This window comes from Trametes versicolor (genome assembly GCF_000271585.1).
Source record: "Trametes versicolor FP-101664 SS1 unplaced genomic scaffold TRAVEscaffold_2, whole genome shotgun sequence".
In the NCBI taxonomy this organism is placed as follows: domain Eukaryota; kingdom Fungi; phylum Basidiomycota; class Agaricomycetes; order Polyporales; family Polyporaceae; genus Trametes; species Trametes versicolor.
The window spans coordinates 2658493-2684720 of NW_007360322.1; the positions used below are offsets into that span (position 1 = coordinate 2658493).

The window sequence follows — 26228 nt, forward strand, 5'->3', positions numbered from 1 at the left end:
ATCGAGTTCGCTCTACGAGTCCAAGCCTTGCGCAATATGATCCAATGTCAGTATCACGCGCTCCTATTTCCGATTGCCGCAGTAAACGTCTCCTGCAGTTTCTACCGTGGGGCGCGGTGTATATTCCAGCAGCCCTCGTATATATCAGCAAAGCCGCCTCCACTACACCCTCACCCGCCAAACCTCCAAAGTCGCACCTTTCTCGACGATGGAACCCTCTGTATCCCTTCGCCCTCCGTTCGACTATGCCGATGCCGATATCATCTCCTGCGCGTGCGATGGCATCAACTTCCACCTCTACAAGAACATCGTAGCAAAGGCGTCTACCGTCTTTGGCGACATGTTCTCCCTCCCCACGGATCCCGATGCGCAGCCTGAGATCCCGCAGACCGTTCCCCTCACAGAAGACGCAGACACGCTGGAGCGGCTCTTCCGCCTATGTCTCCCCGTCGTGCCTTCGCAATTCCATCCGGTTCATAGAAGCGGACTCGTACCGCGTATACGCCATCGCCTACCCGTTCTGTCTGGAGAACGCCGCCCGCACCGCTGTCCGAGCACTGCTCGAACACCCTACATTACTCACGGTAGGCTGCGCCTCTAGAGTTCGACTATCTCCCCGCCCGAGCATTGTTTGCAGTCCGCGTGTACCGCCAACAGTGCATCGCGCAAGCCTTAGTGGTGACTCGATGCGAGAAGATGATGAACGGGGCACCTCCCAGATTCGTGGGTCCCTGTGCAAGCCTCCCAGCAGCGTTGAACGAGACGTGCATCCTATCGAGCTAGCTAAGCACTCATATTTTCTGTTATACGCGTACGACCTCGGTGGCTTTCGCAGGTGAGCTTCACGCACACGGCTCGGAAAGAAGGATGTGATGAATAACCTACACATGCTCACAGTGAAAGCACCGCATGCTCGGCTTCGAAGCTTCACTGCGCGTCGCATCTACTCAGCTTCGAGCGGTAACTCTTGAATGAACATTTTCCGAATGCGTGCTTTGCCGTTTCCATACAGATATGAGGTCGGCATCCTACCAGCCCCGCAACAGTACTACCTCGTAAGAAGTGCAATAGGTAACAACCATGCATCGTACACGAATCGTCAGCCACGCCCGATGATATTACAAGTACACCCCATTAACATTGGCGCCTTCAGCGTCTATGTTTAATCGCGGTGGCGTTGTGGCGTAGACGTCTTATGCCGCAACGCCGATCATCTAAACCACCTCTTTCTACAAAACATACGCCACGACAGCCGTATTCCATATGTCTCGCTGTAAGAATGGAGTGAAAGCGACTTGCAGAGGCTAACACGGCCGCGAGGTATCGGGCAACCACTAGATGTGGCGTATCCCTCTCTGCGTTCAGATCGGGAGGTCTGTCGGGCTGGCGGTCAGCCACTTGCGCACGCCTCTGACTGCAGCTCAGAAATCAGCGCATGGTGTCGATACTCGGGCCGAGAGGGAGGGGAGGACAATGGCTGGGCCAGATCAGGACGCGGCTGACCGGAAAGTCGCGTTTGCGGAGTGCGAACTGGGGATATAAGCCTACGCGCCCACCCCGACTCCCTCACTCACCTCTTCCTCCCCCATATCATTCGCCAGCGCCGGGTGCTTCATGTTCGACGCCCCGCCCCCGAGCAAGCTGGACCGCTAAATCTCGCTGCGCAACCGTCGGCGCAGTGACCGCCTCGACGCTACAACCGAATACACACTCACCCTCAGCGCCACCGCCGCCGCTGCGGCTATTCGTCGCGTCCATCACTCGCCCATGGTTCCCAGAATTACCCAAAGCATGTGCTATCCCCTTGAGATCTCGTTCCGGACGCAGGGCCACCTCGATGTCGACCCGTCTCGCGACGCCACAGCCGAGTACACCTCCACCTCCACGCCACCATTGGTTTTGTTCGTCGTCTTCGTCACTGCGCTGTGTCTATCTTCACATACCGAGAATTCCACTGGATGCTCGCGACGCACAGAAGGTCACTACCCCGCGAATCATGTTGCGCCACATCCGAGTCGGCGGGCGGTCCCAGTGCCCTCCCGACTTCACGTATCCGCGCCAAGGGAGTGCGATGAAGGATGTGCCGGTACGTGTCCGTCCGTCTTGTTGTGTGAGTCAGTCCTAACGCCGGAGGCTAGAGAGATGCAAGGGGTTTCAGGTCGACACGCGACGTCGCGGAACGGAAAGAGATTGGGGCGCACCGTGCAAGCAATCATCGAAGGCGTGTACGCAAGATGGGGCTCCAGCGCGGCACAGGTGGCGACGTCTCCCGTGTATACGCCTCAACATCGGTCAGTCTCGACTCTCACAAACGAGGACGCCGGATGTTCGTCCCGGGCGCAGAGTCACTTGGGCCTCAAACGCCACCGTCGCCGTCATGGCTGCTGGCCACGTCCATCGGCGCTAACAGTGTCTTGCATTGTTTGAAACATCTGGGCCACACTTCAAGAGGCTAATGCGGACGCAGGGGCATTCAAGTTCGAGCGATCTTGGGCCACGCCCGAATCACCGGGCGCTTGCGTGGACTCTACTCGTTGCTCGGGGAACATGCTACGGCCGCCGGACAACGCTGGAGGATACCCTGGTGCATGGCCAGCCCCGGTCATGGCATGTGACTGAATCTCGACAAACCGAACGAGATCAGGATGATGCAGCAAACCGATATATGACAAATGCGCACCGTAGAGACAATCAAGGACGCGGGGGTGCGCGCGCCGCACGTAGTGCGACTATAGCCCGCTACAGGTGGCGGAATCGTTCGGCTCACATTATGTCCCTGAACTTACGCCACAACGTTGCAGGCAAAGGTTCCGGCAACGGCTCGAGCACTCCAAAAACGCCCGTACAAGCAAATTACCGCTGCTTACGAACTCACTTATGCCGTACATGTCGGCGAAGATGCTTCATGTTGTCAAGAATCTCCGCTATGGCTGGCCTCGACACACCTACTATATTGGATGTTTCAGCAAGGAGGTCGCCGCATCGTCGCGATATCAAAGACGAAAGGGACTCACAACGATCCGCTCGGGCCGCCAACTTTTCTCGCAAATTTGCCAATGATGGACAGCGGATGCAACATAATCGCGAGCCTCATATGGAGACAAGATCATGCGACGCTTGGGACCACTATATGGATGACAAAAGCACATATCAGCAAGAATTCCATGCAAGACTATACGGGATCGAAAATGGGACGTACCGTTGGGACTCTCGACGATTTGGAATTTGGCCGCACCATTTGGATCCGTAAATGCACCGTCGGAACTTGGAGGCACCACCAGAGACCGCGGAGCGGGACCAAGCAAGCAATGGCAATTTGCCGCATACGTCCAAGTCATATAGGCCACGACGACGATACAGAGACCACACGCAAGGACGCCCCGGGCCCGGGACAAAGCGCTGTCATCAGTGCGCAGGAAGAGCACAACAGACATACATCGCACTCGGATACGAATGCTGCCAAAGTACGGCCGCAGCGGACAGGACTACGCAGAACCGGCGACGGAACACGAATGATAGCAAAGTCTTGCGCTCGGCCATCCGCCCAGAGGAGGAAAAACTTGAAGCGATACGAAACCCAAGGCCTACCAAGAATACACAGAATGCACCTGCCGGTAGCTTGCATGCCACACCGCGCCCGGAAAAATCAGAAGACTCGGAGGAGAATACGCACGAGGCCGAACGGCGGCAGTGATGACCTCCCGTTCTATGCAACGGCGACAAAGGCGAAATATTCCAATCATCCAACATATCCGGTTGATGATAAAGGGGAAAAAAAACTATCCACTGAAGCACATACATCAACACCGAGGTCATACGAGGCCGCACCCATAGGGTGCAATCTCACACGACCAATAGGGCAGATCCACGCCGTGCCAGGCCCAAGTACCGAAAAGCATGGATGGACGACTCCAGCTCGAACGAAGCGAGAAATGGTGCGACGACCTACACAAACAAACCGGTACCAAAGTCTGTGCAAATTTCGGGCCCTGGTGACTCGTTTCTGGCCTCCAACAGACAATATCGTGGTCCCCAGAAAACTTACCTTTTCACCGGCACCGATGGCTAAATGTCACGATACCACGTTTTGACCACTTTCTAAAAGAGCGATACTAACAATGTGGCCGCCGAACACATAAACCAGGGACTTGGAGCTGGGAGAATGATCAGCACCACTACGCCCAAGGACAAGAGACATTTATACGCACAAATTCGAGTTCCTTCCTGTAGGACCGGGTTAGCGGGTGTCAAAACCGAGGCGAGGGTACAAAGCTGACCAACTCTAAGTTGGCACGAAAGACATTCCCCGCGGGACATGATCTGCGGGAAGTCAAGCATATACACACTCGGCTGCCCCGGTCCTGGCCTCCAAGGCGCCCGCGGTAGCTTTGCATCCAGAGAATCGTCAAAACGGTTCGCATGCATTTGAAACTTCCGAGCGTGCGGAAACACCGACATAGGACCTACGGACCGAGTGTTCGGATGCGGTCACAGCGACTGTACACGGAAATAGCCACATCTTCTGCAGCAGATTTCGCGCAGCTGCGGCGGACGTAGCGCAGCGCAGGGCGGGGAAGGGCCCAGGCAGAAATGCGTTCATAGGTTGATATGTCGTCTCCGTGCCGGGTGAGGGTAAGTCGGAAAAACTGGGCTCGAACGTACTCGATACGGTGCATCTTGAGTGCTGGCCCGCTGCGCCTGGCGTCCTGGGTATCCCAGCCAAGGCCGTGCGTACTTGGCTGGAACTTGGCTGAGATACCGGCCTTACTGCGTCTCAAAAACTTCCTGTGGTGGTGTAGGCCTTCGTTGCGGGAAATCATATTTTACTACAACGTCATGTCGGGTCTAGGCTAAAGTCAGTTCTTATATGCACGAAAATACTATAGCACCCACCCAATACAATCTCCCAAAGGCAAAAAAACTGGCGACGCTGTCAAGTCATAACGTATAAGCGCAATAGCCTTTAATGTGCCTTCCCCATGGACCCCGCGCGCTGACTCACCCTCCGTCCTCGCTCTGCGCCGGTGAGGTTATGCCCCGCGCCCCCCGCCTTTGTCAGCGCGTCCGCCGCGGCGCCCCCCGCACATCCGCCACCCGAAGCTGAGAACCAAGAACTGAGAACGCACCGGCTCCCGCTCCGTCGCGCGCAACGACGGAAGAGCGCGAGTGAGAAGCAGCGACGGGTCTCCGCGGTTCTTCCGCCCGCGACGCGTTCCCCGTACCTGTGCCACTCGAAATCTTCCTCGACCGCTCGGAAGACGGGGCGTGCGGGCCACAGAGCCGGTCGAAATCAGCAGCGGGGGCACCGGAGAGGCTGAGGGTGCAGGGCATCGGAGGAGCGCTGTCGGACGCGTCTGCGGAGGGAGGCCGCCTGTTCCGCTGTCAGGGGACACGGAGGTGTTATCGCGGAGCTGGCCATGCGGAGCGCACCGCGTGTGAGCGCGCCTTGTGTCTGTCGGAGGTCTTGTTGGAGCGCATCAGAGGCAGCGTACGCGGGCGGAGGAGAGGAAGGCAGCCGCTGCGATGAGGCGCCGACGGCGAGCCGTGTATACGCGATCACATGCTCCGGGCACCGTCGCGCCGCCGCGCGCCCGCGTCCGCGCACCACGGCCTCCCCGGCCCTCAACTCGATGTGGCTGGCATATTGCTGTCCATGATGGTGTACGAGTGAAGCGTTCTTTTAACCAGTCCATACGACGTTCGTCGGCTATGTAGTGTACATGAATGGAGGCACGAAACGGCCGGCATTCATCAGTCCATATATCATGCATCGTTACCGCAAACAAACAAACAGACAAACAAACAAGACACTGAAGTTACCGAAAAGGGTGGGGAGGGGGAGCGAGCGACTCCTCAGCGCACACGCGTACGAGAGTGCGTCGCCACGGCGGAGGGGAAAAGGGTGGGGTGGGTAGGTGTAACGGAACATGCAAACAACAACAGGTTAACCAATAAGGCGCGAGCGCGAGATGGGATGAGGGGTGGGGCGCCCGAGGCTTGGGGCTATGCGCGTGCGCAAGTATGTGCAGTCTATAAGTATCAGTATCGCGAGTGAGGGGAATGTCTATGGGGGGGTGGCGGTCGTATCGTGAGTTTCGTGTGGTATTCTTGCGGGTGGAGTCATTATGTATGCGGTCGCGCTGGGTGCGGCGAGCTCTATATCGTTGCGTTGCTGGAGACGAGTCGGGATGGGGGACGGGGAGAGCGGCGGCCAGGGCGGATTATACGGCGGCGTGGGGTAGCTTTTCCGTGGGCGGCGAGATGCGGATGGGAGATGCGGAGGGCGGGAGGAGAGAATAATGATACATTCTTGAAGCGGTCGGGGTTCGAGCTCAAGCCGGGGCACGACGAGCAGCTCGGGGTATGTACGCAGCAAGCACAGACGCAGTCTGCCTGTCGCCCTCAAGGCGTCATCGCCGCCGTGGCCGGGGCCACCATCGTGCGCGGCTCCATCCTGCTCAGCCCCGACCGCGGATGATGCGCTCTTGGGTGCACCGTGCTGCCCGCCCCGCGCGCCGCAAACATGCTCGCCAAGTCCCCGTCGCTGAAGCTCCGCTCCCCGACGCCGATCGCGCCCCCAGCGCTTGCGCCCGTACCGCCCGGGGTGCCGGCGCGCCCCGCACGGATGTCCGCCGCCGCGACGCTCTCGTACGACGGGAGGTCGCGGAGCGTCTCGAGCGGGGTGATCCCGCCGCCCAGGAAGCCGCGGCTCGCCATGTCGTAGTCCGGCACCTGCGTGAACGCGTGGTGCAGCATCTGCTGCGTCGTCATCTGCTCCGGGTGCGCGTGTGCGGGCGTGCTCGTGCCCGTCGCGCTCCCGGGACTGTGCAGCAGGCTCGACGCGCTCGACGCGGCGGCGTGCTGCTGCTGCTGCGCGTGCAGCGCCTGCAGGTTCGCGTGGCTGCTCGAGCGCGAGCCGAGCGAGAACGTCGAGCCGAGCGACGTGAACGGCTTCATCGCGATGTTGAACAGCCCGTGCATGTTCCGGCTCGCGGTGCTGTGGCTGTGCACGAACGTCTCCTGGCTCGAGCTTCGTGAATGCGTGGACAGCGCGCTCGCCCCACTCTCGCTCGTGCTCCGCCCGTCCGTAGAGCCATCGGAAACGCCTCGCTCGGGTGATGCTGCTCGGCTGTTCGCGCGACTGTGGGCGCGGCTTCCCGATCGACTCGGGCGTCGGCTGGGGAAGCGGCTTCCGTGCCTGCTGGGCTGCATCGACTCTGGCGGTGTGCGGCTGGGAGGAGTGGGCCGCTGCAAGGGTAACGTTGGTGGCGCCTCGGGTGCCTCGTGGCCAAGACTGAGCAGCAGCTCCGTGTTGACCCACTCGAGAGGTGTTGCACCGGGTTGCGGTTCGTGCGGGAGGTGTTCGCTCCGAGGGGGACGTACGAGCCCAGGGCCAACCGGCCATGTCTCCCACGCAGCAGGGCTCTGTGCGCCACTTGACGACTCAGAGAAGGGAGGAACTTGGCTATTTCGGTCGGGGATCGTTGGACTGATGCCGTTGACGACCCAGGAGTTGGCGACGCGCATGACAGCGGAATCGGGGAGGTACGCGTTCGCGACACGGTCACGGACGTGCGAAGGGTAGGAGGGTAGAGCCTCCGCATCTTCGCCATCGCCCTCAGTAAGCACAGCCTGACCACCTTCGACGTCGGTGCCCTCCAGCAGGAGCCTGCGAGTTGCGAGGGTTGCCACGCGTGCTTCGTCTGCAAGGCGATGATCGAGGACGTGGACAGGCAGCGAGCAGCGCAGCTCGGACGTGTGACCGTCGAAATTGCCGATGAGGATGGACCATCGCACCCGGTGGGATACCTGGATCGGCTGCGGTGGCGGATGAGTCTCGCGTTCATTCTTGGTGTGAACTTACTTACCTCTAATGAATGGCTGGACGTCGCATATAGGGGCACCGTGATGTTGAGCGTCGTGACCACGTCCGTTGCCTGCTCATCCGCATCGGCTGAGGACCCAGCCTGTGGCGGCAGATCGACCACACTTGCATTCGTCGACGGTAGTGCTGACACCTCGGGACTTGTCTGAGGACCCGAGCGTACGGCCCCGCTACCACTGGATGACGACGAGTTGGTCGTGGTCGTGGTGAGGGGCGCCAACTCCAGCGGCGTGTGTGTGGGCGAATGTGGCGTCGAGCTAGACGCCGAGATAGGCGGGAAGTACGACGTGCTCGTCGCATTGCTGGGGTGGTGGGCCTGCAACAGCCCAGGCGTGAGCGCCGGGGTGCTCGGCGCGCTCGAGAGCGAGTGCCGCGAGAAATGCGAGTGCCCGTGCAGGAGCGGCACGCGGAAGCGGTGCTGCTGCTCGTCGACGCACACGGCCTTGCCCTCGACGATATCGTGCTTCGTGCTCGCGATCACGCGCGTGTTCTCCTGGCTGCCCGTGCGCGAGTACAGCTTCACGGTCTCGTTGATCGTCGTCGTGACGCTCAGGACGCGCGCGCCCTTGACGAGCGGCTGGAACTTGACCACCGCGGTGAGGCGTTCGCCCGCGGCCCACGCCTTGTGCGGGATCATGATCGAGTACATGAGCTTCTCCGGCCAGGTGTTCTCGATCTCGAGCGTCTGCTGGTACTCGAGCGCCTCCGTCCCGAATCCGCGTATGATCGTCACCGGCAGGTTCGCGGTGATCTCGCGGTGGGTCAGCCCGAAGCCCCCGCGGACGGCGTGCGCGCGCAGCTTGTACTGGACCGACGCGCCGCCGAGGGCCGAGGTGTAGATCGAGGACGGGAGCGAGCCCCCGATCTGGAGCTGGAAGGGGAAGAGGTGGCGGCCGGCCTTGAGGGTGTGTGCATGGTGCCGGTCGCCCTCGAGGAAGGACCACTCGTGATTGCAGACGACGTAGGTCAGCTGCGACGAGCTCAGCGCGAGTCTGTGGTGGCGGGGAAAAAGAGTTAGCGCCGATGCGTATATGGGAATCAGGCATGGAAGCCGTGGATCCCGCCCACGACAGGCGTGTGGTCCCGTGTCCAGCGCGCGTGTCGGAATGCACCTGTGCGCGCACGCCACCACGGCGGTATGCGGGCAGAAGTACCCTCGGCGGAGGGCAAGGTAAGCTCTGCGAGAGCAGGCGCGCACGACTGAATGCTGGTACGCGCAGCCTGCGAACATACGCGAGCGGGACATACGAGCGAGCGCGGGCGGGGGTCATCTGGACCAGGGCGGGGACGTAATGAGAGAGAGGCGAGGGACTTACGGCTCGGCGGCGGAGACGGGGAGACGTGCCTTGCCTCTAAACGAGAGCGTAATCTCCTTGATAGACGTCGGCTCCGTGAGGTGGAGGACTACGTTCCCGCTGAGGAGGGCGGGGTTGACATCGACGCCGGTGCCTCTGAGACAAAGGGTGTCGGAGGCGACGTGGATCTCGAGGTGGGGGTGCTTGTCGGACTTCCTGTCGGGCATGTCGTGGTGCTGCTGAGTGGATGGGAGGAACTCTGGGGGTGGGGGGAGGGTGTGGGGGGTAGGGTCGAAGGGCCGCAGTGCAGCATGGAGGGCGGCGGAAAGGGCGTCTTCCTCTGGGGGCGGAGGGGGCGGAGTGGGCGAGCGGTGGAGTACATAAGACATTGTGAAGAAAGCGTCCGAGGGGGTCTATGGCAGGGGTGTGCTGGGAGAAGAATGGGCAAGCACAGGCGGCGGCAGAAAGGAGACGAGAAGGAGAAGACGCGAAGAGAGGGACAGGAATGGATCGATCGCGCGATGGCCCAACACAAGGGAGCACTTGGGAGGCGACGAGACGGGAAGGGGAGGTGCTGCTGTGGCAGCGCGGGCTGCAGCAGGGGCCAGGCAGAGGCAGGATGAGTGGACGGTGTGAGAGGGCTCGATGCACTCCAGATCCGTCCAACAAGATATACGCCCTTCTTTTCCGGAAAATCGTATTCCGCCCGCTCTCTCCCTCGGACCCTCCGGCGCGGCCCAGACACTCAAATTCATCCTCTGCTCAATTCGCCGCTTATCCGCCTCCGCGCCCTCGCCCAACGTCATCGCCACCCTCCCGGTCCGGCCCTCTCCGCCGCCTATATCGCGTCCTCTGCGGCCGCGGCCCTGCCCACGCCGGCGCCTTCCTCCTCTCTCGCAGCCTTTTGCGTTGCCGTGGCTGCCAGAGCCGCGCTCTTGTCCTCGTTCGTCTGACTCGCATCGCCCGCTCTTATCGTCCATGCTGGCATCACCGCGCCCGAGAGAGCCCAGCTATCAGTCATCGATAGCCCCAGGCACCCGCCGCTGTCTCAATTTTCGCTCGCTCTCGCCATGGACCGTGACGACGCGAAAAGCAGAGAACGTGGCCGATCGCGCGGCATCGCGTCTGCGCTGGTCCGGACACTTCTCTGGCAGTCCCCGGCGCGCTTCCTGCTTAGAAGTCCGGACGCCACAAAGCTGCTGCAGAAGGCCGACGTTTCCCCTTTTGCCCTGCTCCCTGCCACTCTCGTCCTCCCTGGCCTCACTCATCTTATGCCACTCGCCCGGACCGATCTCGGCCCTTCTGCGGCCCATCTCGTGGCGGCATCTGTAGAGGGTGTCGCTGCCGTAGTCCGTTCCTTGCCAGCTGTGCTTTGTGTGTATGCGCGGTGGCAAACGCTTCCTGCCTATTGTCCAGTCTCTTGCCAATGTGCCTATCTCCTCCCCCATCGTCTTCTCCCCGCCTCCTAGGACCCCGCTTAGGCGTGCTACGCATGATTTGCAGCGCCGTCAGGTCCAGATATCTCGCGCATGCGCCGGAACACGGTCTCCCGTAGAAGCAGGGCCTCGTTGCGCGACATGCGCTCGGTACTCACCTGCTCATCCATGCATCATGACATGTCCTCTGCCAGGAGCAAATTCTACGCGGCTTCTCTCAGCAGTGCGCGTGTGCCCGAATCAGCTTCTCCAACATTCATCAGACCTTTCCACAGCCCAGCGTACCCACCACCGCTCCACCGCGGGTACGAGAAGGCTCTTCATCGCACTGCGTCTCGCCGCTAGACCGCGCACAGGAGCCCATCTGTTCATCTGCCCACCAGCACTGCTGCTCGCACCGGCATGATCGCGGTGCTCGAACCCACCCCCGGCGCGGGAGGTTTTCATCTCCCGCTCGCACCGGTCAATTTCTCTGGCCAACCTGCCCGGACGCCGCCTGCCGCATGCGGCGGCGCGGGCGATCTGCAGGTACGTTCCCAGGCTCATAACCCGCCCGCCTAAACCACACCTCTCCTTTGTGCACAGCACCCGCGCATGCCGTGACATTTTCCCGGACAGGAGGGCGCGCCCAATTTCGCAATGCGATGGCTGCGATGGAGCATTACGGCGTGCTGCGGGCGATCGCATTCAGTCTCGGCTCTGTCCACCCGCGTACGCCTTTTTGCGTGCCTTTTCGAGCGAGCGTGGTGGCTCGGTAACGCCGCATGTCGTCAGTTGTGTACCTCCCCAGGTAAGAACGATGAACGCCGGCGCCGGCGCTTTCCACCCGCGGATGTATGTGGTTCCGCCGAGATCCTTCCATCCGCGGAGGCACGTTCGTTCGCCCTGCTGCTGCAGTGCCACTGCACCCGTGTAGGTACCACGCTCGGACGCTCCAAATACGACTCCGCGCCGCTGGCCCGATGTCGACCACAACCCCTGATATGTCGCCCGGCGGAGAACATCACAGCCATCGCAAAATTATGGCATCATGAACCATGGACGAACCCTGCGCCGGCACCGCCATCCACGGTAGCCAGATAGACCGCTCCCCAGGAGGCCTGGACCGCCGTGCTCCACGAGCTTTTGTCTTGGGCCTGAGAACATACGGTGAGTCAGCATACACATATAGGGCTGCCCGCACTACTTTCCTCGCCTCCCACCGCTAACCCTACTTATCGCAGAAGATGTCCAGACTCCAGATACGCCCAAGAAGCCCGCGGGCGCTGCCATATGTCAGGTCTGCACGCGGATCCTCGGATTCGCCCGATGCGGTCATTCCACGTTCCGAATACGCTGGAACTAGGGTAGTATTACACGCACCGCAGCGACGCGCTCTTCCATTCTTGCGCACCCGCAGCAATACTCAGGCTGGCATAACGAGGGTCGTCATGCCCGCTGCGCCAGCCTGAGTGAGTCGTGTGCACAGCGTTCTCAGGTCCGGCGCGCAGCGGGCTTCGACTTCTGGTACCGCGCCCTTCCGCATACAGTCGCGCTGACGCTGTTCTCAGAGGGTGGCGCGATCCAAACAAGTGCAGCGGCACGGGGGGCGCATTCGCTCGTTCTTACGGGGTGCGTGCCCTCGTCGAAGGCGCGGTATGCGTTCTTGCAAGGCGGGTTCGCAGGCGCGCCGGGGACGCGCTCCCGTCTAATGAAGGAAGGCGCACGCACAAGTATACTCGGCCGCCTTTCGATCGCGCGGGTGCGGTGTGCAGATCGGTCTGCTCCACCGCGACGAGCTCCGCCCGATCGTACAGCGCTCTTCGTGGATTCTAGCGAGCGAAGGATGACGTGATGACAAGCGGGGTCGAAACGAAGCTGAGGTCAAGCGGCGGGGTTGGAAGAAGGTAATTATACTTCGCGCTGTCTACGCATCGAGGACACTTCGCAGATCGGCCGGCTCCACCTCCCTGTGCTTGCGAACGGCGGTGGATGCGTGTCTCGGGTCAAGTGTGTGGTAGCACTTCGTCGATGTGTCAATGTACAGCTCACGGACGTGCGCGTTTCTCAGCAGAGACATCTCCGCAGGTGCTTCCGTTGAAGATGTTGTGGAAGCCCGAGTTAGTATGAGGCTGTCGTGGGTAGACGACGTAACGGTCATATGTTCGCACAGCGGGCTGCTTCGGTTCCCAGGGGACATCCGGCGTTGACCGTCTTTCCAGTGGTTTCCGCGACCAGATGCCGTGTCGCCTGGGACCGAGGTATACGGCCTGCGGTATGAAGATGCGTTGTGTTTCGATCACACCTCCCTCGCTAGGCATTTCCCGGGTGTACAACGTGAGCATCTGTGCCGTCAGCGTTTCCCCCATCCGTCTAAGCAATATTCAGCAGCTTCCAACTGGGACTCAGGACGACCATGCTCCATTCGTGCCTTGGATTCAAGTATACACACCACAACGGCCCGCGGCTTGCGCCCTAGACTCTATATGTTTACTTCTATGCTGTTCGCGCGATACCTCGCAACCCGCCCCAACAATTATCAGCCCTGGTCTAGATACCGCGGCGCGAAATGGAAGCCCGCGAGCGCCAGTACTGCGTCGCTGCGACCATACAGTCCATGTCTACTATACCGTACCTTGCAGGCGTTCTAGCGCAGTGGCACAGCTTGGGTCTAGCCCCTGTGTCACCTCTTCCAAGGTCTCGGTCAAGTCTTCATCCCTAATGGCACCGAAAAGATACGCGCCGACGACGAGGGCACCCTCCTTCAGCGGCGCCTGCCATCGAAACCGGGGTTCAGGTTCAGGTTAGCAGAACACACCCCCAAACAAGCCATGGACTTGCGCAAACAATAGCTGCACCCTGACGGGGCCCAGGCCCTGGCTATCCGCGCGCCGCCCTTCCATTGCCTGGCGCCTTCCATCGGAGTCGAAGCGCAGCAACCCCATCGTGCCAACATGGCCCTGGTCTAGAATCAGCAGCTTCGGGCTCCAAGGAATGGAGTGGTACCACTGCCGCGCACCGCGCACGCGCCAGGACGCCGGTACATGTATCGTCAGGTACGAGATAAGTGCATTATCGTGTACGGTACGCCATGGACAGGGACCGCAGAAGCAGCAGCCCCTGGGGATGTGGTGCAGCGGTGCGCGGTCGACGTCAAGGGTCTGCGTGCGGCGCACAGCCTGTGAGGACCAGGAACATGGTTCACCCGCCAATAACCCTTGACACAGGAAGCCCACCCGCGAACGTGTGCGTGCCTACGCGTGCGTCGTGCAGACAAGATGGAAGGGTTAATACGCATTGTGGCAATACGGTATATCATGAGCAGTGTGCAGCGGTACAACATAAAAAGCACAAAAATGAGTCGATACTGTCAGTGCGAAACGTAAATGTTCAACGACGCGTAACTGTGGGTCGGCATCGTAGCGGAAGCGCTTATAGCTCGTACGACGGCCGACCTCATTCGTTTCTGCGTCCCCAACGCCCCAGCAACGGCGGTCGCGTACCTAATGCCCTCCGAAGTCCTCCCAGCCCGAATAGAGCATAAGAAAGATTACGCCTTGTACATCGTGTCCAAGAACGCCTCGGCGACGTGTCCGACCATCGTCGACCCGACGGGGCTCGACTGGCCCAGTCCTGCGTTGGGGAGAGGCGCGTCAGTTCACCCAAACGCGGCCTTTCGCTGAGGAAACCGCGACATACCGTAAAGCATCACCATAGTACCGGAGCCGGACGGCGCGAGCTTCGCCTCGTTCACTGCGTCCTTCAGGTCTGCGATCAGAGTGTCCACGACGGGCAACGTCAGGCGCTAGAAATCAAACAGAATTCGCACATCAGCCTCGCTCAATGTACAGGGGATTTGGGGTGTGCATACCGTAACGGCGATATGCACGGCGGCCGGATTGCTGATCGCGTTGAGGTGCCAGCCCTTGCGGGACATCGCGTCGCCGACCTCGAGCACGTTCAGTGGGTTGCCGTGCGCGGCCGCAAACGCGACGACGGACGCGGGCGGGTTGCCGAGGATGCGCAACTCTGGGATCTCGGCCGTAATACGCTTCGCGATCGTCTTCGCCGCAGAGACGATGCTCTTGCAGGACTCGAGGTAGCCTCTGCGCATGAGACGGAGCGTGAGTAGCGTGTTTGGCGGAAAGGGATGGTATGGAACTTACGCATGGCCCATGTATTGCAGGGCTGCCCAGGTTCCGGCGATGAGTGCACCAGGTCTACAAGCGAGATGAGTGTCGAGTTCAATCCATGGAGTCATTGACGCCGAGCCTTACCGCGAACCAGCGATACTAGGGCTACCATAGACACCACCAACCCAGTCGGGGTTGACGTAGTACTGGAAGCGACGCAGTGCCGCATCACGATACATGATCACTGAGTTGCCCTGTGGAAGCAGTCAGCAAAATCACTGAATACAAGCTTGTCAGTTACTTGCCTTCGGCGCAAAACCGTACTGCATCCATGATGTCAATATCAATATATCTCGGCCAGACGATTGAGAAGATGCGAGCGCACCTTGTGAGTGTCGCAGCTAATGCTGGTGACACCCTCGACCCTGAAATCGAACGGCTGGACAGGGAAGCCAGCCTCTTCCAGGAACGGCATGATGAAGCTGCCGAGGCAACAATCCACATGCAAGCCTACTTTGTACTTGGTGGCAAGTTTTCCGAGGGCGACAATGTCGTCTTGGTTCCCGTCAGGGAAGTTGATAGCGGAGCCCACAATCTGTCGTAGTCGCGTAAACATTGCAATTGAGCGGTATGGACGCGACAGTGCTGACCATGATGGTGTTCGCGTTAATCGCGCGACGGACATGCTTGAGGTCTACCTGGCGGGTTTCTGGGTCGACCGGGATAGTGTGCACCTTGATACCAAGGTAGGCAGCACCCTTGTCAAAAGCGGCGTGTGCCGAGATCGGGATAACGCTGCGCGGATGCAGTCAGTCACAAGTTCGAAATAGTAATGAAATATTCACAGACATCTCGGGCTCAGTGATACCCTTAGTCGCGCGCGCCCACTCACGGTATGTCTTGACGGCCATGATGATAGACTCGGTACCGCCGGAGGTGGTGGTACCCGCACCATTAGGGTTGTTGTACATCTTAAGCACCATTGCGACGACCTCCGCCTCCATCTTACGGACTGCGGGGAAGACATCGGGGTGCAGGGGGTTCGAGAGGCAATAACGCTCCATGGCGGACATGATGACCTTCGACATGTCATCGCCACCATCTGGAACACACCAATAAGACATACATTGGCTGAGCTCGCATAGAGGAAGCAAGAACACGCACGGTACACAGCGCCAGAGACCTTTCCGTCGCGCCAATCCACGTGATTCCCCGACTCTTGATCCATCTTCGCCATCTCGGCGAGGATCCAGGTGGTGTCATGTCCACTTGCGGGGAGGGAGAGATGGCGGGTCACGCCAGGGCCTTGGGGGACAAGCTTGGCTTCAATGTCCAACCGCGCCTTGCCAAGCTCCGTCTCCACTTTCTTCCTCGCAGTCGGGAAGCGCAGCGCGAGCAACAACGATTCCTGCACCGCATAGTTAACACCTGCACGCGCCCCAACAAACACAAGCTCGGCGCACCTGGAGGACCCATCGGTATATGTCTGTGACGCTCCGTACGAGGCCGCGAGCTCGCAGGTGGCGTCCTGCCTTGATTACCCGGGTGACGATGAGGTACGCGACGACCGCAGTCTTGACATTCTCCCAAACAGTCCGCCCGAATGGGGAGAGCCCAGGCAGGTTCGCGCGGGGTACGAGAGTGCTCATCGTGTGCAGTGGTCACTGGAGAGGAGGTCGCGGAGGAAAAGCGAACGCGCAGGTCGTGCCGGGCATATAACAGGTGATTTCTCAACCAGGGACGTCGCGATACCCTCCAGGACGAGACGCGTGCTAACGCTGCTGCGTTCCATATGGATGTCATCCGAACAAGTCGGCCGACCCGGCTCCCGTCACAGGGTCGGCGCTATCTATCCGGACATGCCCATAAATGGGCATATCGGCGCGAAACGCGATCTATCCGGACCATTTGCTTCCAAAAACTACGTAGGAAATTGTGCACGCATCTTGCTCGACCGCCGCCACCATGCGCATGGCAAGTACGATCACCCTCAAATTCGCCTTGCCTTCGCGCTCTAATATCCGGACTACAGCTTTCGCAAGAGGAAGAACATGACGACAGCGCCGAGGTGACATGGGGTGCGTCCTGTCCATCTGTGAATGGCCTAATTGCTCAGACAGTGGTCCTGCAATTTCAGAGGATCAGCAGAGGATTAACTCCTTCTCAAAGCTGAACACGCGTTTGCGGAGCATTGAGGAAAAGATCGAGGAGCTCAAAGTATGTGTCTTCGTGCGGTGAACGAGATGGTTGGCCGCTTACCGGGACGACTGTAGCAAGAGAAGGAGGCCCTGGATGACATCTCGATGGAACTTGAGCTCGCAGACGAGGACCAGCCCATCATGTATGTCCACACTCGTCTACGTCTGATAGAGCTCGTGCTCATGCTAGTGGGTCTTCCAGCTACCGGATAGGCGAGGCGTTCATTCACCTGCCCCATCCACGCGCGATGAAAAGGCTCGAGCGGGACCTCAAGGCGCTTAACGCAGAGCTGGACAAGCAGACGGCGAGCGCGCAGGAATGCGAGAAGCAGATGAAGGCCCTCAAGGTGACACTGTACGCCAAGTTCGGGCGCGCCATAAACCTCGACGAATGAGACACAAGAAAAGGCGCTCTGCTACAAATGTACATGTATATCGCTTCACTGTATCAATGTCTGGTATACCACGATCCTACATCCCTCCGAGCCAATGTGCCAACACACCTGCGTGCGTCGCGCAATCCGCAACACCACATCTACGCCACAGGGAAAACAAGAATCGCCTAGCTGACGAGAGTGTCTTCAGCCAGCATATCCACGAGATTCTGGTCCGGCTGCTTTGAATCCTCGTTGATGAATGCCATCAGTCGCTCGAACATCTCCGTCCGCTGGCGGAACCGCTCTGGCGACGGGGCGTTCCCGCCTTCTTCAAGCGGGTCCTGTTCCCATCGCACCACTGGCGTCGGCGAACTCGGCCGCGACCGTTTGCGCGGCGGCGGACTGTCTTCGTCATCTACGCCGGAGGCTTCTTCGGTTTGCGGGGCACCGCGCGGGAATGCGGACAGTAGGTGCGCGGAGAGCAGCGAGCGGAAAGCTTTCGCCTCTTCTGCGTCCTCGTGGTTCACGACCGCGGAGACGCGAGTCTGCAGGAATGTGAGCGCCTTGATGGACGGCGCATCCTCGCACATCTCCCGGAACCTATTCCAGCATATATCAGTGTCATGATCCCGCTCTCGCAACGTCTCTTGCAAACGCACTGTTGTTTGCGGACTTCGAAGAGTGCCCGCCGCGTGATCTCTTCATGTGTTGGCCTGCAGAACTGTCAGAAATGGTTAACGAGAAAGAAATGAGCACGTACCGAATGACCTCAAGCCGCCAGAAGTCGTCCATCCGCGTCATGTCCGCATCTGCATCCGCCACGGGCGCGAGCGCTGGCGAAGGCGTCGGTACAGACGCACCACCGCTCGCAGACGCATACACCATCCGGGCGTCAGGGTCGGCCACTGCGGGCCCCCGTTGTTCTGCCTCGTTGTCGGATGGGGGGTCGTCGCCCTCAAGACCCGCGTTCCCCCCATGCATGTACAAAGCCTTCGCCTTGGAGTCGTACACGACCTGGTGCGCGTACCGCGGCTGCGGCCAGGACGCGGCGGGGCCGTCGGCGAGGTTCCTGGACCACCGACCCGGGACGTCTGGACGATCGTAGCGGTAGATCCAGTATGGGGAGTCGGGGTCGAGGGCTGGGGGTGCGCTTGCCTTGGCGCGGGTGAGACCGCCGAAGCTGGATGTGCGAATGAGTGCACGGAACATTGGACTCGGGATGGTGTGGGACGTACACGTATATCTCTTGCGAGTCGGCGTCGAGCACGGCGCGTTGGGTGAAGCAGGGATCGGGTCCGCCGGCGGAAGAAAAGTTCGAAAAGAGCTCCGTGACGGTGTTGGTGGGTATGTGGAACGCGTACATGTCGGACAGGTACTTCTCGTCTCGCTGGCCGCCGAAAATGAAGAGCGTCTGCGACCTGGTATCGAGAACCATAGAATGCCCTGCGATACCAGTGGTCAGCATTATGACAGTTTCCGGGAACCAAACAGGCTTACCGAAGCGTGGGGGTATAGAGGGTTGCGACGCGTAGGCGTCAGAGGTACTGAGCAGAAATGAATCAGAAGGTCAGGAGAGAGACGGACAGATGTACTCACTTATACAGCTTCCATCTGCTTGTCCGTATGTCGTAGCTGTACAGGCCGGAGAACTTCAACATTTCCCATTCGGCGTCAGCCACCCGTCCGCCGAAGACGTAAATCATCTGGGCCTCGCTGTCTATCTCCATCTGGTGGTCTGATATGAGCGGAGGTCCTCCGGAAGCCTGGAACCCCGCATCAGTCTTCATCGTCTTCAGTTGGAGTAAGATGCTTGAAACGTACCGCCGTATCAAATGCTAGGAGGTCCCACTGCCCGTAGTCCAATCCACGGGTATGGTACCTGTAGAACTCCGAGCAGAGCGACGTCGTATACGACGACGGAAGCACCGTGTGCGGCGGGGGTATGCGTGTAGAACCGCTCGCCGACGCCTCTGGGATGCGAGGGTCGCGCCCCACGTACTCAACGTTCCCCTCCCGCAGATTCAATACCGAGGCATCCGTCATCCCACTGGCAGGGTGGCCCGCCCGCGACCGCGTCGCGGTGTCCAACTCGGGCTTGTCCGCGTCCCCGAGCCGCCCAAGCAGGTATATTGACCCCGTCTTCGAGTCGAACACCATCTTGTGGCACGCGCGCGGACCAGGTCCGTTCTTGTCTCGCGACGTCGCGGGGCTGATTAGCCGCCATGCGTCTAGGAAGATGTCGTACGCCCAGAAGTCGTCCAGGTTGCGCTGGCCGTCCCAACCGCCGAAGAGGTAGATGACGGCGGCCATCTCGTCGATGCACATCGCGTGCCCGCCGCGTCGGCAGGGGACGTCGCCGTCCGCGTCCAGCCCTTTAATACGTGTCCAACGTGTGCGCGCTTGGCACGCCTGGCGGTAGTTCTCGAGCAAGCCGACGGAGGCGCAGTCGCGGATGAGCTCCTCGGCGCGTCGCCAATCGCCGCTGAGCACGAAGGACTCGTGTAAGGATGTGACGAGTGGGTGTTCTAGCTGGAAGCCAGACTGGGCGAGGATGTGGTGTACGGGAGTAAGGAAACGACGTTGCCTCAGGTGTTTGAGGACTTGGCGGAGAGCGACGTTTTCGCGATGCTAACGTTTCATGAGTGGTTGTACATTGAGAAGGAGTTGAAGTTGTACTACCTCGTGATGCTTCGCCCGGATGACTTCCACGTATGCCTCATCGGCGATGCCTGAGAAGGAGACATGCCATATAGAGGTGTTGTAGTTCTGTCCATGAACGCTTTGCCTGAATGAGTATCTGACTCTCAATCAATGTGAAGTCGTAGTCTCGCCGCCAGACGGTATGTGTATCCCTTTTCCCAAATACGCCCAGCAGGGAAAAGCTGCCTGAAACTACGTGACGCTATTCAACAGTGGCTTGGGCCCGGAAGGAGCCGTGCCACCCCACAATACCGTCTGTTCTCGAGGCTGACGAAGTCGTGAAGCACATACGATATTGGCACAATTTGCACATATCTTGTGGGGAATGTCATCCCTGCGCGGTTTGTACACCTGATAGAGAAGGTCTCGGGAGTGACGTCGTTCTTGAGAGCCGCATGGAGGACCTGATGGGATGACCATTAGCTCTCCGTATGGGTCCGTATGTATCGATCAACGCGGTCCGACCTCCGACATGTGATCTTCGTTCGTTCCAACGAGAATCTTGAACTCCTTCATGTTGCATGGATGCACTGCATGTTCCCGTCAGCTCGGACCGGGCGAACTGGGCGTTAAGCGCCCCTTCACGACTAACCTTTATAGAACTAGCTCATCCAGGTCGCAAGTACATGTAAGTAACGAGAAGCGACGCCAGCTGTGTAAGGTACCTCACCTTGCCAAAGGTGATGGTCTCTGTGCGCATAGGTGGTCAGCAAGGCCGGAACCGACAATAATCAACGACTCAACTCAGGACGCAGAGTTGTTTGAGACGAAGCCGAATCCACTGTTTTGCATTAGGTGCATACGCCGCACTCCATCTGCTTGAGTGGTCTCGAGGACGGTCGACTAGGATGTTCTCGGCGACATATTCCCCGCTGTGCTCGGATGACCCGGCAAGCTCATACTCAATGGACACGACTTCCGGCTCGTAAGTTGTTCCGCTCATGGTTGTGCTTGTCCTCAACGTGTCCAGGATACGAAGGGCTGACCGGAGTGGTGGAGGTTCGCGGAAGGGTTGCGGAAGAGTGGTAGTAGCGTATAGCCGCCGAAACGCGCACGCCACCGAATGGTTTGGGTGTGGGTGTTCCGCTTATTGCAAGCGAGTTCCACACCGCTTTCATGCACATTCCACGCTGCTGCTGTAATTCGAAGATCGCAGCACACTGCAGCACACCGCACGTTTTATTGCCAGGCTGTGCTCTGGTTTTAGTCCTCTCTGTGGCGCTGAACACAGGTGGTGGTCCGTGGTACCTGGATGTAAGCGCCTATGTTGTAGATCCCGACGCAACTCCGCCGTGGCGCTGTGTATCGCTAAGCGCTGGGCGCTTGTTTTCTTTCGAGTCTCGACATACTACGACTGTACTCGTATGCTTTCCGTTCTCGCGTGCGACACATGCCATCGCAGTACTCAGGATTGTGCTGCCTTCAGGACTTCTAGTGCAACGCACTTGGACCAAACTTCGTGCTCTGGGTCAGGACTGATCAAGCCACTCACTGCGCAATATTAATAGCAGTCTCTCTCTCCACCAATACTACGTCTCTCGGCTGGTCTTTCTGATCAATGCTTGCTGGGATCCACGTCAACCTCCGGGAAGCCCTCCGCTTCAGCGCAGCCTGCGAACACCACATATGGGTGACAGGCAGATCATCTTGACTGTGCCATCAAATAATACGTCGCCGGCCGGAGCAGCTGGAGGGGGCTGTGTTTACATTCGTCTCCTGCGCTCACAAGGAGTTGAGAATAGTCCTTCACGCCCCGGACAATCTCCACCACAAAGTCTAGGCGCCTCTCCCTCAGTCGATGGACAAAATCTGTGCGTTTGGAGGTACGCTATGATCGCAGTTTTTCATTTGCTATATTTATGCTCTCGACGTTTGCGATGTGGCGGAGAGTCTTGAACCCGTGTGGCCACTGCGGGCTATGCGCCCTCGCAGCATGAGATGTACCAGGCTAACGTCCGTCAGTTGCAACGCGCGTGAAACCGACGCGCAGCGGTCCGCACGCCGCAGTGCGCAAGCGCTTCATCATACGTTGCAATCTCACTCAACTGCTCACTGCGCAATGTAGCATGATGTTCAGTTACCACCGGCAAACAAACCGCGGTCGGCCATAGCCCCCTGCACCCGCACCGCTCCACGTTTGTGCCGAAGTAGATGAGGACTCGGATATAAGGGCCATTGGGCAGCGGTACCAGGCCTCAGCATCCCAGTACTCAGCTTTCAGTCTTCAACTTTCTTCAATGTTGTCAACGATGCTCCCCTTAGTAACCGTTATTTCCATCTTTCTCCGCCTGGTTAGCGGAATATCCACTCCACACAACAGCTATGTCCAACGCCGGAATGCAGGTATCACATCACTCCTCCGTTGCTGCATTTTCTGATGCACATCTATTGCACCCATAGGTCACCGACTCGCCTTCACCCGCTATCCAATGGGCAGCCTGTGATCAGGCTCTAGCGATAGACCCTACGCTTTCTTGCGGTTTTTTCGAGGTTCCCCTAGACTACCGCAATGCGTCTGTGGGGACAGGCAAGCTCGCGCTCATCAAGGCCAACGCTACGGCTTCACGTCGCGGCACTATGTTCCTCAATCCGGGTGAGTGTTATACCCAAGGTCAATAGCTCAGGCCCGTACCAATTCATCACGACCCGCTGCGGGCCTCAGGTGGACCCGGAGTGTCCGGAATCGAGACCCTAAACAGCATAAGTGCGCTGGTGCTCAACTCTACGGGCGGCGAGTTCGACATCGTCAGCTGGGATCCGCGCGGCGTTGGCTCTCTCACAGTGTACGTTCATAATTTCCGCTGCAGATGATCTGACTGATTGCTTACCTGTTATTATCCAGCCCTGGTGATGTCTTCTGCTTCGACAGCGTCGATGACTACAACACGTTCTGGAACGGGACGGTTGAGCTCAACGGCATCGAGATGACCGGCAACTTCACAGACCAGGCCGACATTGACCGGCTCATGTCGCAGGCGCCGCTCATGCAGACGAAGTACGAGGAGCTCGGCCAGCGGTGCATGAACCACTCGGATGGGTCAGTCTTGCAGTACATTGGTACGGCCGCGACGGTCCGCGACATGGTGGCGATGGCCGACGCGTTGGACGGGCCCGGCGGCCTCATCAACTACTGGGGCCAGTCGTACGGCACGCTCCTCGGCGCTTGGTTTATCGGCAGTGCGTCTATTTCCCCTCTTACTCCCCCCGTTGTCACTCACTGCTTATACCAGTGTTTCCCGACGTAAGTCTTAATTATGATTTTCTTACCCCGTGTAGTGAGTCTGATGGATGATCCAGCGTGTCGGACGCGTCATCCTGGACGGTGTCTTGGATCCCACTCTTTTCGAGACTGAGGAGGCAGCCCTGGTAAGTCAATAATCGGACGTGCAACCACACCACCGTTGCTGAATTTGGAACATAGGCATGGTCTGCGCTGCTTGTAGATGACGATCATGCATACGAGGGCTTCTACACGGCCTGTGCTCTTGCAGGGTCTGACAACTGCACTCTTGCCTCCGCTGGACAATCGCCCACGGAAGTGAACGACAACATCCAATCGCTGCTCAAGATCGCACATGATTTCACCCTTGCGACGGACGGGCCAGTTGCTGTGACGTCCGGCATGATTCGATGTAAGTCCACGGTTGCAGGGCCTCCGGCCGACCAGATTTCATAGCTGATCATTGCGATGTAGCGACGATGCGGCCGGAGATCTACTTCCCTTCTGGCTGGGCGGATCTGGCGAATACAGTGCTACCCAAGTTTGCACAAGGGGTGCAGCAAGAACTCGGAAACGGGCCAACTAACGGCACTATCAGCGTGTCTGTGGGCCGTACATGGTCTGTATCCTCTCTAGTCCCATCGTGATCACCGCTCAGTTAATACACGCAGGTACGGAAAGCGAGATGAGGCGGACACCGTTGCATACACCACCCAGGCAATTCTGTGCGGTGACAGCGTTGACCTTACGGACACGGGCATTGCTGAAGTGTTCGAGAACATTATTAAGACGTCGCAGAATATTTCGCACATGTGTAAGCCGTCATCTCCGTCTAGGTCTACGGCGAATGCACAGGCTCACGTGTAGTCCGTTCGCAGTTGCCTCAGCTTGGCCGTTTGCCTCGTACTATTGCTCCACCTGGCCCGTTCGCGCTGTGGAGCGGTTCCAGGGATCGTTCAGCAACTTGACACTTGCGAACCGCGTGCTTGTCATAGGCAACACGGTAATTTTCCCCTTGCCATTGAGCTTTGTGATGAAGTGCTGACCCAGGCATGTGCAGTTCGACCCGGCGACGCCTTTCTCTTCTGCCAAGAACCTGACTGATACCCTTGGCGACCAGGCCGCCATCGTCCGACTCAACACTTTCGGGGTGTGTCTGACACATACCTGAATATTTATAGACGATACTGACGTATATTTTGTAGCATACCACGCTGGCTGCGCCCTCGGCTTGCATCGGCGACGTTGTGCGTGCATATATGAAAGATGGAACGGTACGTGCGGACAAACTTTTGTGTCCCTACTGGTGCTGACTTTCTGCACTTGAAGCTCCCCGAGGACAACAACAGCGTATGCGAGGTTGATCTCGACTTCGAGGTCTTCCCAGGCGTCACCGTAGAAAGCATCATGGCGAACTTGCCCGATGGCGCCGGTACGCTCTAGTATCGGATCGGACTATGCGCCATTTTGTTTCCATCGGATATATAGGGCGATGGTGACATGCGTGGCCTAGTGGATGTAGACTGATTTCCTCAATTCCAGATGATATCTACAGATGCTTGTATCGATATCACTTTGGAGACTTGGTTGTATGCCAGTTTGTTTGGCAAAACTGGCTCTTTTGATGCCTGAGAACGGTGTAAATGCCTCCAAGTTGGGGTATCACTCCTCTGGCATGCCTGAGGGTGCACGATTAGGCACTGAACCGGCGTAAAATTGTGTACACCCAAACAATTACCAAACACCCTACGTTCGCTCTTGATCCTATGCATTACAACCAAGGCAGTACAAGTGGCCTGATCAGATCCGCAGTTCTCGTACAGCAATAAGTATCCCCGACCCCGGCTTTGCGCGCGCAGTACAATACCCCCGGAACAAGCTTTGTCAGGTGCTCTCCACTGTTTCCTGGACCTGCTGCACTTTATCCCCGAATGCCTTCCGCAACGCCGCGAACACGCCCTCCTGCTTATCGAACACGATCCCGTGAATGCCCAGCGACCGCGCCGCCTCCACGTTCTCCAGCTTGTCATCCACAAACACCGCCGTCGCCGGGTCGATGCCCGTCTCCGCCAGCACCTTCTCGTACGCCGCGAGGTCCGGCTTGCGCTCCCCGATCACCGCCGACGCGAACACTTTGTCGAAGATCGACCAGTCCGTCGGCAGCGCCAGGATGAACTCGTAGTCCGGGAGCGAGATGTTCGAGAGCGCGAACACGCGCAGCTGCCCGGCGTAGCGCGCCTTGAGCTCGCGCACGAGCGCGAGCAGCTCCTCGTTCGGGCGGAGCGACTCGCGCGCCTGCTTGAACGCCTCGACGATCGCGTCGGGGGAGATGGAAAACTCGCGCCCGACGCGCGCGTAGGCCTCCGCCTGCGAGAGGCGGCCGCGTTCGTACTCGTGCCACGTCGCGCCGTTCATGATGTCTTTGAGCTGCCGCGGGGGAATTGAGGTGCGCGTCTCCGCGGACCAGCTGAAGAGGACGTCGCCGAGGTCGAGGATGAGGGTGCGGTACTCGGGGCTCTCCTTATCGGCCATGATGAGGGTGTGGAGTCTGGACTGAGGTGGATGCTGGCGCGCTGGACGGGGGACTGGGGCCGATGGTTGAGATGGCGGTAGGATGTCACCGTTGAATTTGCCAACTTGCGTCGCTTCGGGCGATACAAGCGGTGGTAGTACTTACGAGAGGCGTGCTAGTAGATCGCCGGTCCCATCTATCACGTACTCAGGATTGGACGACGTCTGCTCACTGTCCATTTCCTCACCTTTTTACAGACGCATTGATCGCGATGCATCGAACTACACACGCAAACTGACAACATCGAAAATCGATGCTTCCGGCCTGCCAAGCTGACTCGAGCCTACGAGAGACTTGGAGAACTTGCAATTGGCTCAGTCTGGCGAAGTCCAGACGCGCGGTCTTCCGAATCCGAAGCATGTGATCGCGTAGACGACTCGCCGCCAGCGCCTCCTCGTAGCGGACGCCCTCTTTGAGTCTCCTCCGCTCGTGC

At 59.0% G+C, this 26228-nt stretch overlaps 7 protein-coding genes across 7 annotated transcripts; 2 read left to right on the plus strand and 5 right to left on the minus strand.

Annotated features, from left to right (window-relative positions):
- Positions 1-208: 208 nt before the first annotated feature.
- TRAVEDRAFT_43549 (uncharacterized protein) lies at positions 209-676 on the plus strand (the record flags this gene model as incomplete). The annotated part of the gene is made up of 2 exons (XM_008035683.1): positions 209-472; positions 602-676. The coding sequence occupies 2 exons, from the start codon at positions 209-211 to the stop codon at positions 674-676; spliced, it is 339 nt and encodes a 112-aa protein (XP_008033874.1).
- Positions 677-4798: 4122 nt separating this feature from the next.
- Positions 4799-5647, minus strand: TRAVEDRAFT_56320 (uncharacterized protein). The gene is made up of 3 exons (XM_008035807.1): positions 5003-5647; positions 4894-4930; positions 4799-4845 (listed from the first exon to the last, which is right to left on the minus strand). The coding sequence occupies exon 1, from the start codon at positions 5329-5331 to the stop codon at positions 5056-5058; it is 276 nt and encodes a 91-aa protein (XP_008033998.1). The 5' UTR covers positions 5332-5647; the 3' UTR covers positions 4799-4845; positions 4894-4930; positions 5003-5055.
- A 393-nt stretch (positions 5648-6040) lies between these two features.
- TRAVEDRAFT_161403 (uncharacterized protein) lies at positions 6041-9407 on the minus strand (the record flags this gene model as incomplete). The annotated part of the gene is made up of 3 exons (XM_008036293.1): positions 6041-7818; positions 7869-8877; positions 9202-9407. 3 exons carry the CDS (start codon positions 9405-9407, stop codon positions 6403-6405), a joined length of 2631 nt encoding a protein of 876 aa, XP_008034484.1. The 3' UTR covers positions 6041-6402.
- Positions 9408-13875: 4468 nt separating this feature from the next.
- On the minus strand, positions 13876-16490 carry TRAVEDRAFT_141971 (PLP-dependent transferase). Its single transcript, XM_008036294.1, has 11 exons — positions 16192-16490; positions 15893-16136; positions 15578-15830; positions 15379-15523; positions 15114-15323; positions 15034-15051; positions 14873-14982; positions 14762-14815; positions 14467-14701; positions 14295-14400; positions 13876-14228 (listed from the first exon to the last, which is right to left on the minus strand). The coding sequence occupies exons 1-11, from the start codon at positions 16375-16377 to the stop codon at positions 14146-14148; spliced, it is 1644 nt and encodes a 547-aa protein (XP_008034485.1). The 5' UTR covers positions 16378-16490; the 3' UTR covers positions 13876-14145.
- Positions 16491-16555: 65 nt separating this feature from the next.
- TRAVEDRAFT_56322 (uncharacterized protein) lies at positions 16556-20974 on the minus strand. Its single transcript, XM_008035808.1, has 17 exons — positions 20748-20974; positions 20674-20693; positions 20596-20605; positions 20469-20533; positions 20295-20407; positions 19983-20082; positions 19125-19931; positions 18900-19066; positions 18801-18847; positions 18539-18746; positions 18064-18483; positions 17963-18016; positions 17129-17903; positions 17002-17069; positions 16866-16945; positions 16761-16806; positions 16556-16706 (listed from the first exon to the last, which is right to left on the minus strand). The coding sequence occupies exons 1-13, from the start codon at positions 20944-20946 to the stop codon at positions 17489-17491; spliced, it is 2625 nt and encodes an 874-aa protein (XP_008033999.1). The 5' UTR covers positions 20947-20974; the 3' UTR covers positions 16556-16706; positions 16761-16806; positions 16866-16945; positions 17002-17069; positions 17129-17488.
- Positions 20975-22325: 1351 nt separating this feature from the next.
- TRAVEDRAFT_43554 (uncharacterized protein) lies at positions 22326-24666 on the plus strand (the record flags this gene model as incomplete). Its single annotated transcript, XM_008035684.1, has 13 exons — positions 22326-22346; positions 22404-22596; positions 22666-22786; positions 22846-23180; positions 23234-23244; positions 23301-23369; positions 23425-23635; positions 23698-23842; positions 23895-24037; positions 24102-24226; positions 24284-24373; positions 24429-24497; positions 24553-24666. The coding sequence occupies 13 exons, from the start codon at positions 22326-22328 to the stop codon at positions 24664-24666; spliced, it is 1647 nt and encodes a 548-aa protein (XP_008033875.1).
- A 537-nt stretch (positions 24667-25203) lies between these two features.
- Positions 25204-25722, minus strand: TRAVEDRAFT_88199 (HAD-like protein; the record flags this gene model as incomplete). Its single annotated transcript, XM_008036295.1, has 1 exon — positions 25204-25722. A coding segment is annotated over one exon (519 nt), but the record flags the coding sequence as incomplete, so codon positions are not given.
- Between the last annotated feature and the right edge of the window lie 506 nt (positions 25723-26228).

Excerpts from the sequence above, each read along its gene's own strand:
- TRAVEDRAFT_56320 (XM_008035807.1), bottom strand. The coding sequence starts at position 5,331 with ATGCCCTGCACCCTCAGCCTCTCCGGTGCCCCCGCTGCTGATTTCGAC.
- TRAVEDRAFT_141971 (XM_008036294.1), bottom strand. The coding sequence starts at position 16,377 with ATGAGCACTCTCGTACCCCGCGCGAACCTGCCTGGGCTCTCCCCATTC. Across the intron at positions 14,816-14,872 it reads CCTAGTATCGCTGGTTCGCG|ACCTGGTGCACTCATCGCCG; the intron begins GTAAGGCTCGGC and ends TCTCGCTTGTAG. Across the intron at positions 14,702-14,761 it reads CTGCAATACATGGGCCATGC|AGGCTACCTCGAGTCCTGCA; the intron begins GTAAGTTCCATA and ends TCTCATGCGCAG.
- TRAVEDRAFT_56322 (XM_008035808.1), bottom strand. The coding sequence starts at position 20,946 with ATGAGCGGAACAACTTACGAGCCGGAAGTCGTGTCCATTGAGTATGAG. Across the intron at positions 19,067-19,124 it reads TCCTAGCATTTGATACGGCG|GCTTCCGGAGGACCTCCGCT; the intron begins GTACGTTTCAAG and ends GCGGGGTTCCAG. Across the intron at positions 18,017-18,063 it reads TGGCGGCTTGAGGTCATTCG|GCCAACACATGAAGAGATCA; the intron begins GTACGTGCTCAT and ends ACAGTTCTGCAG.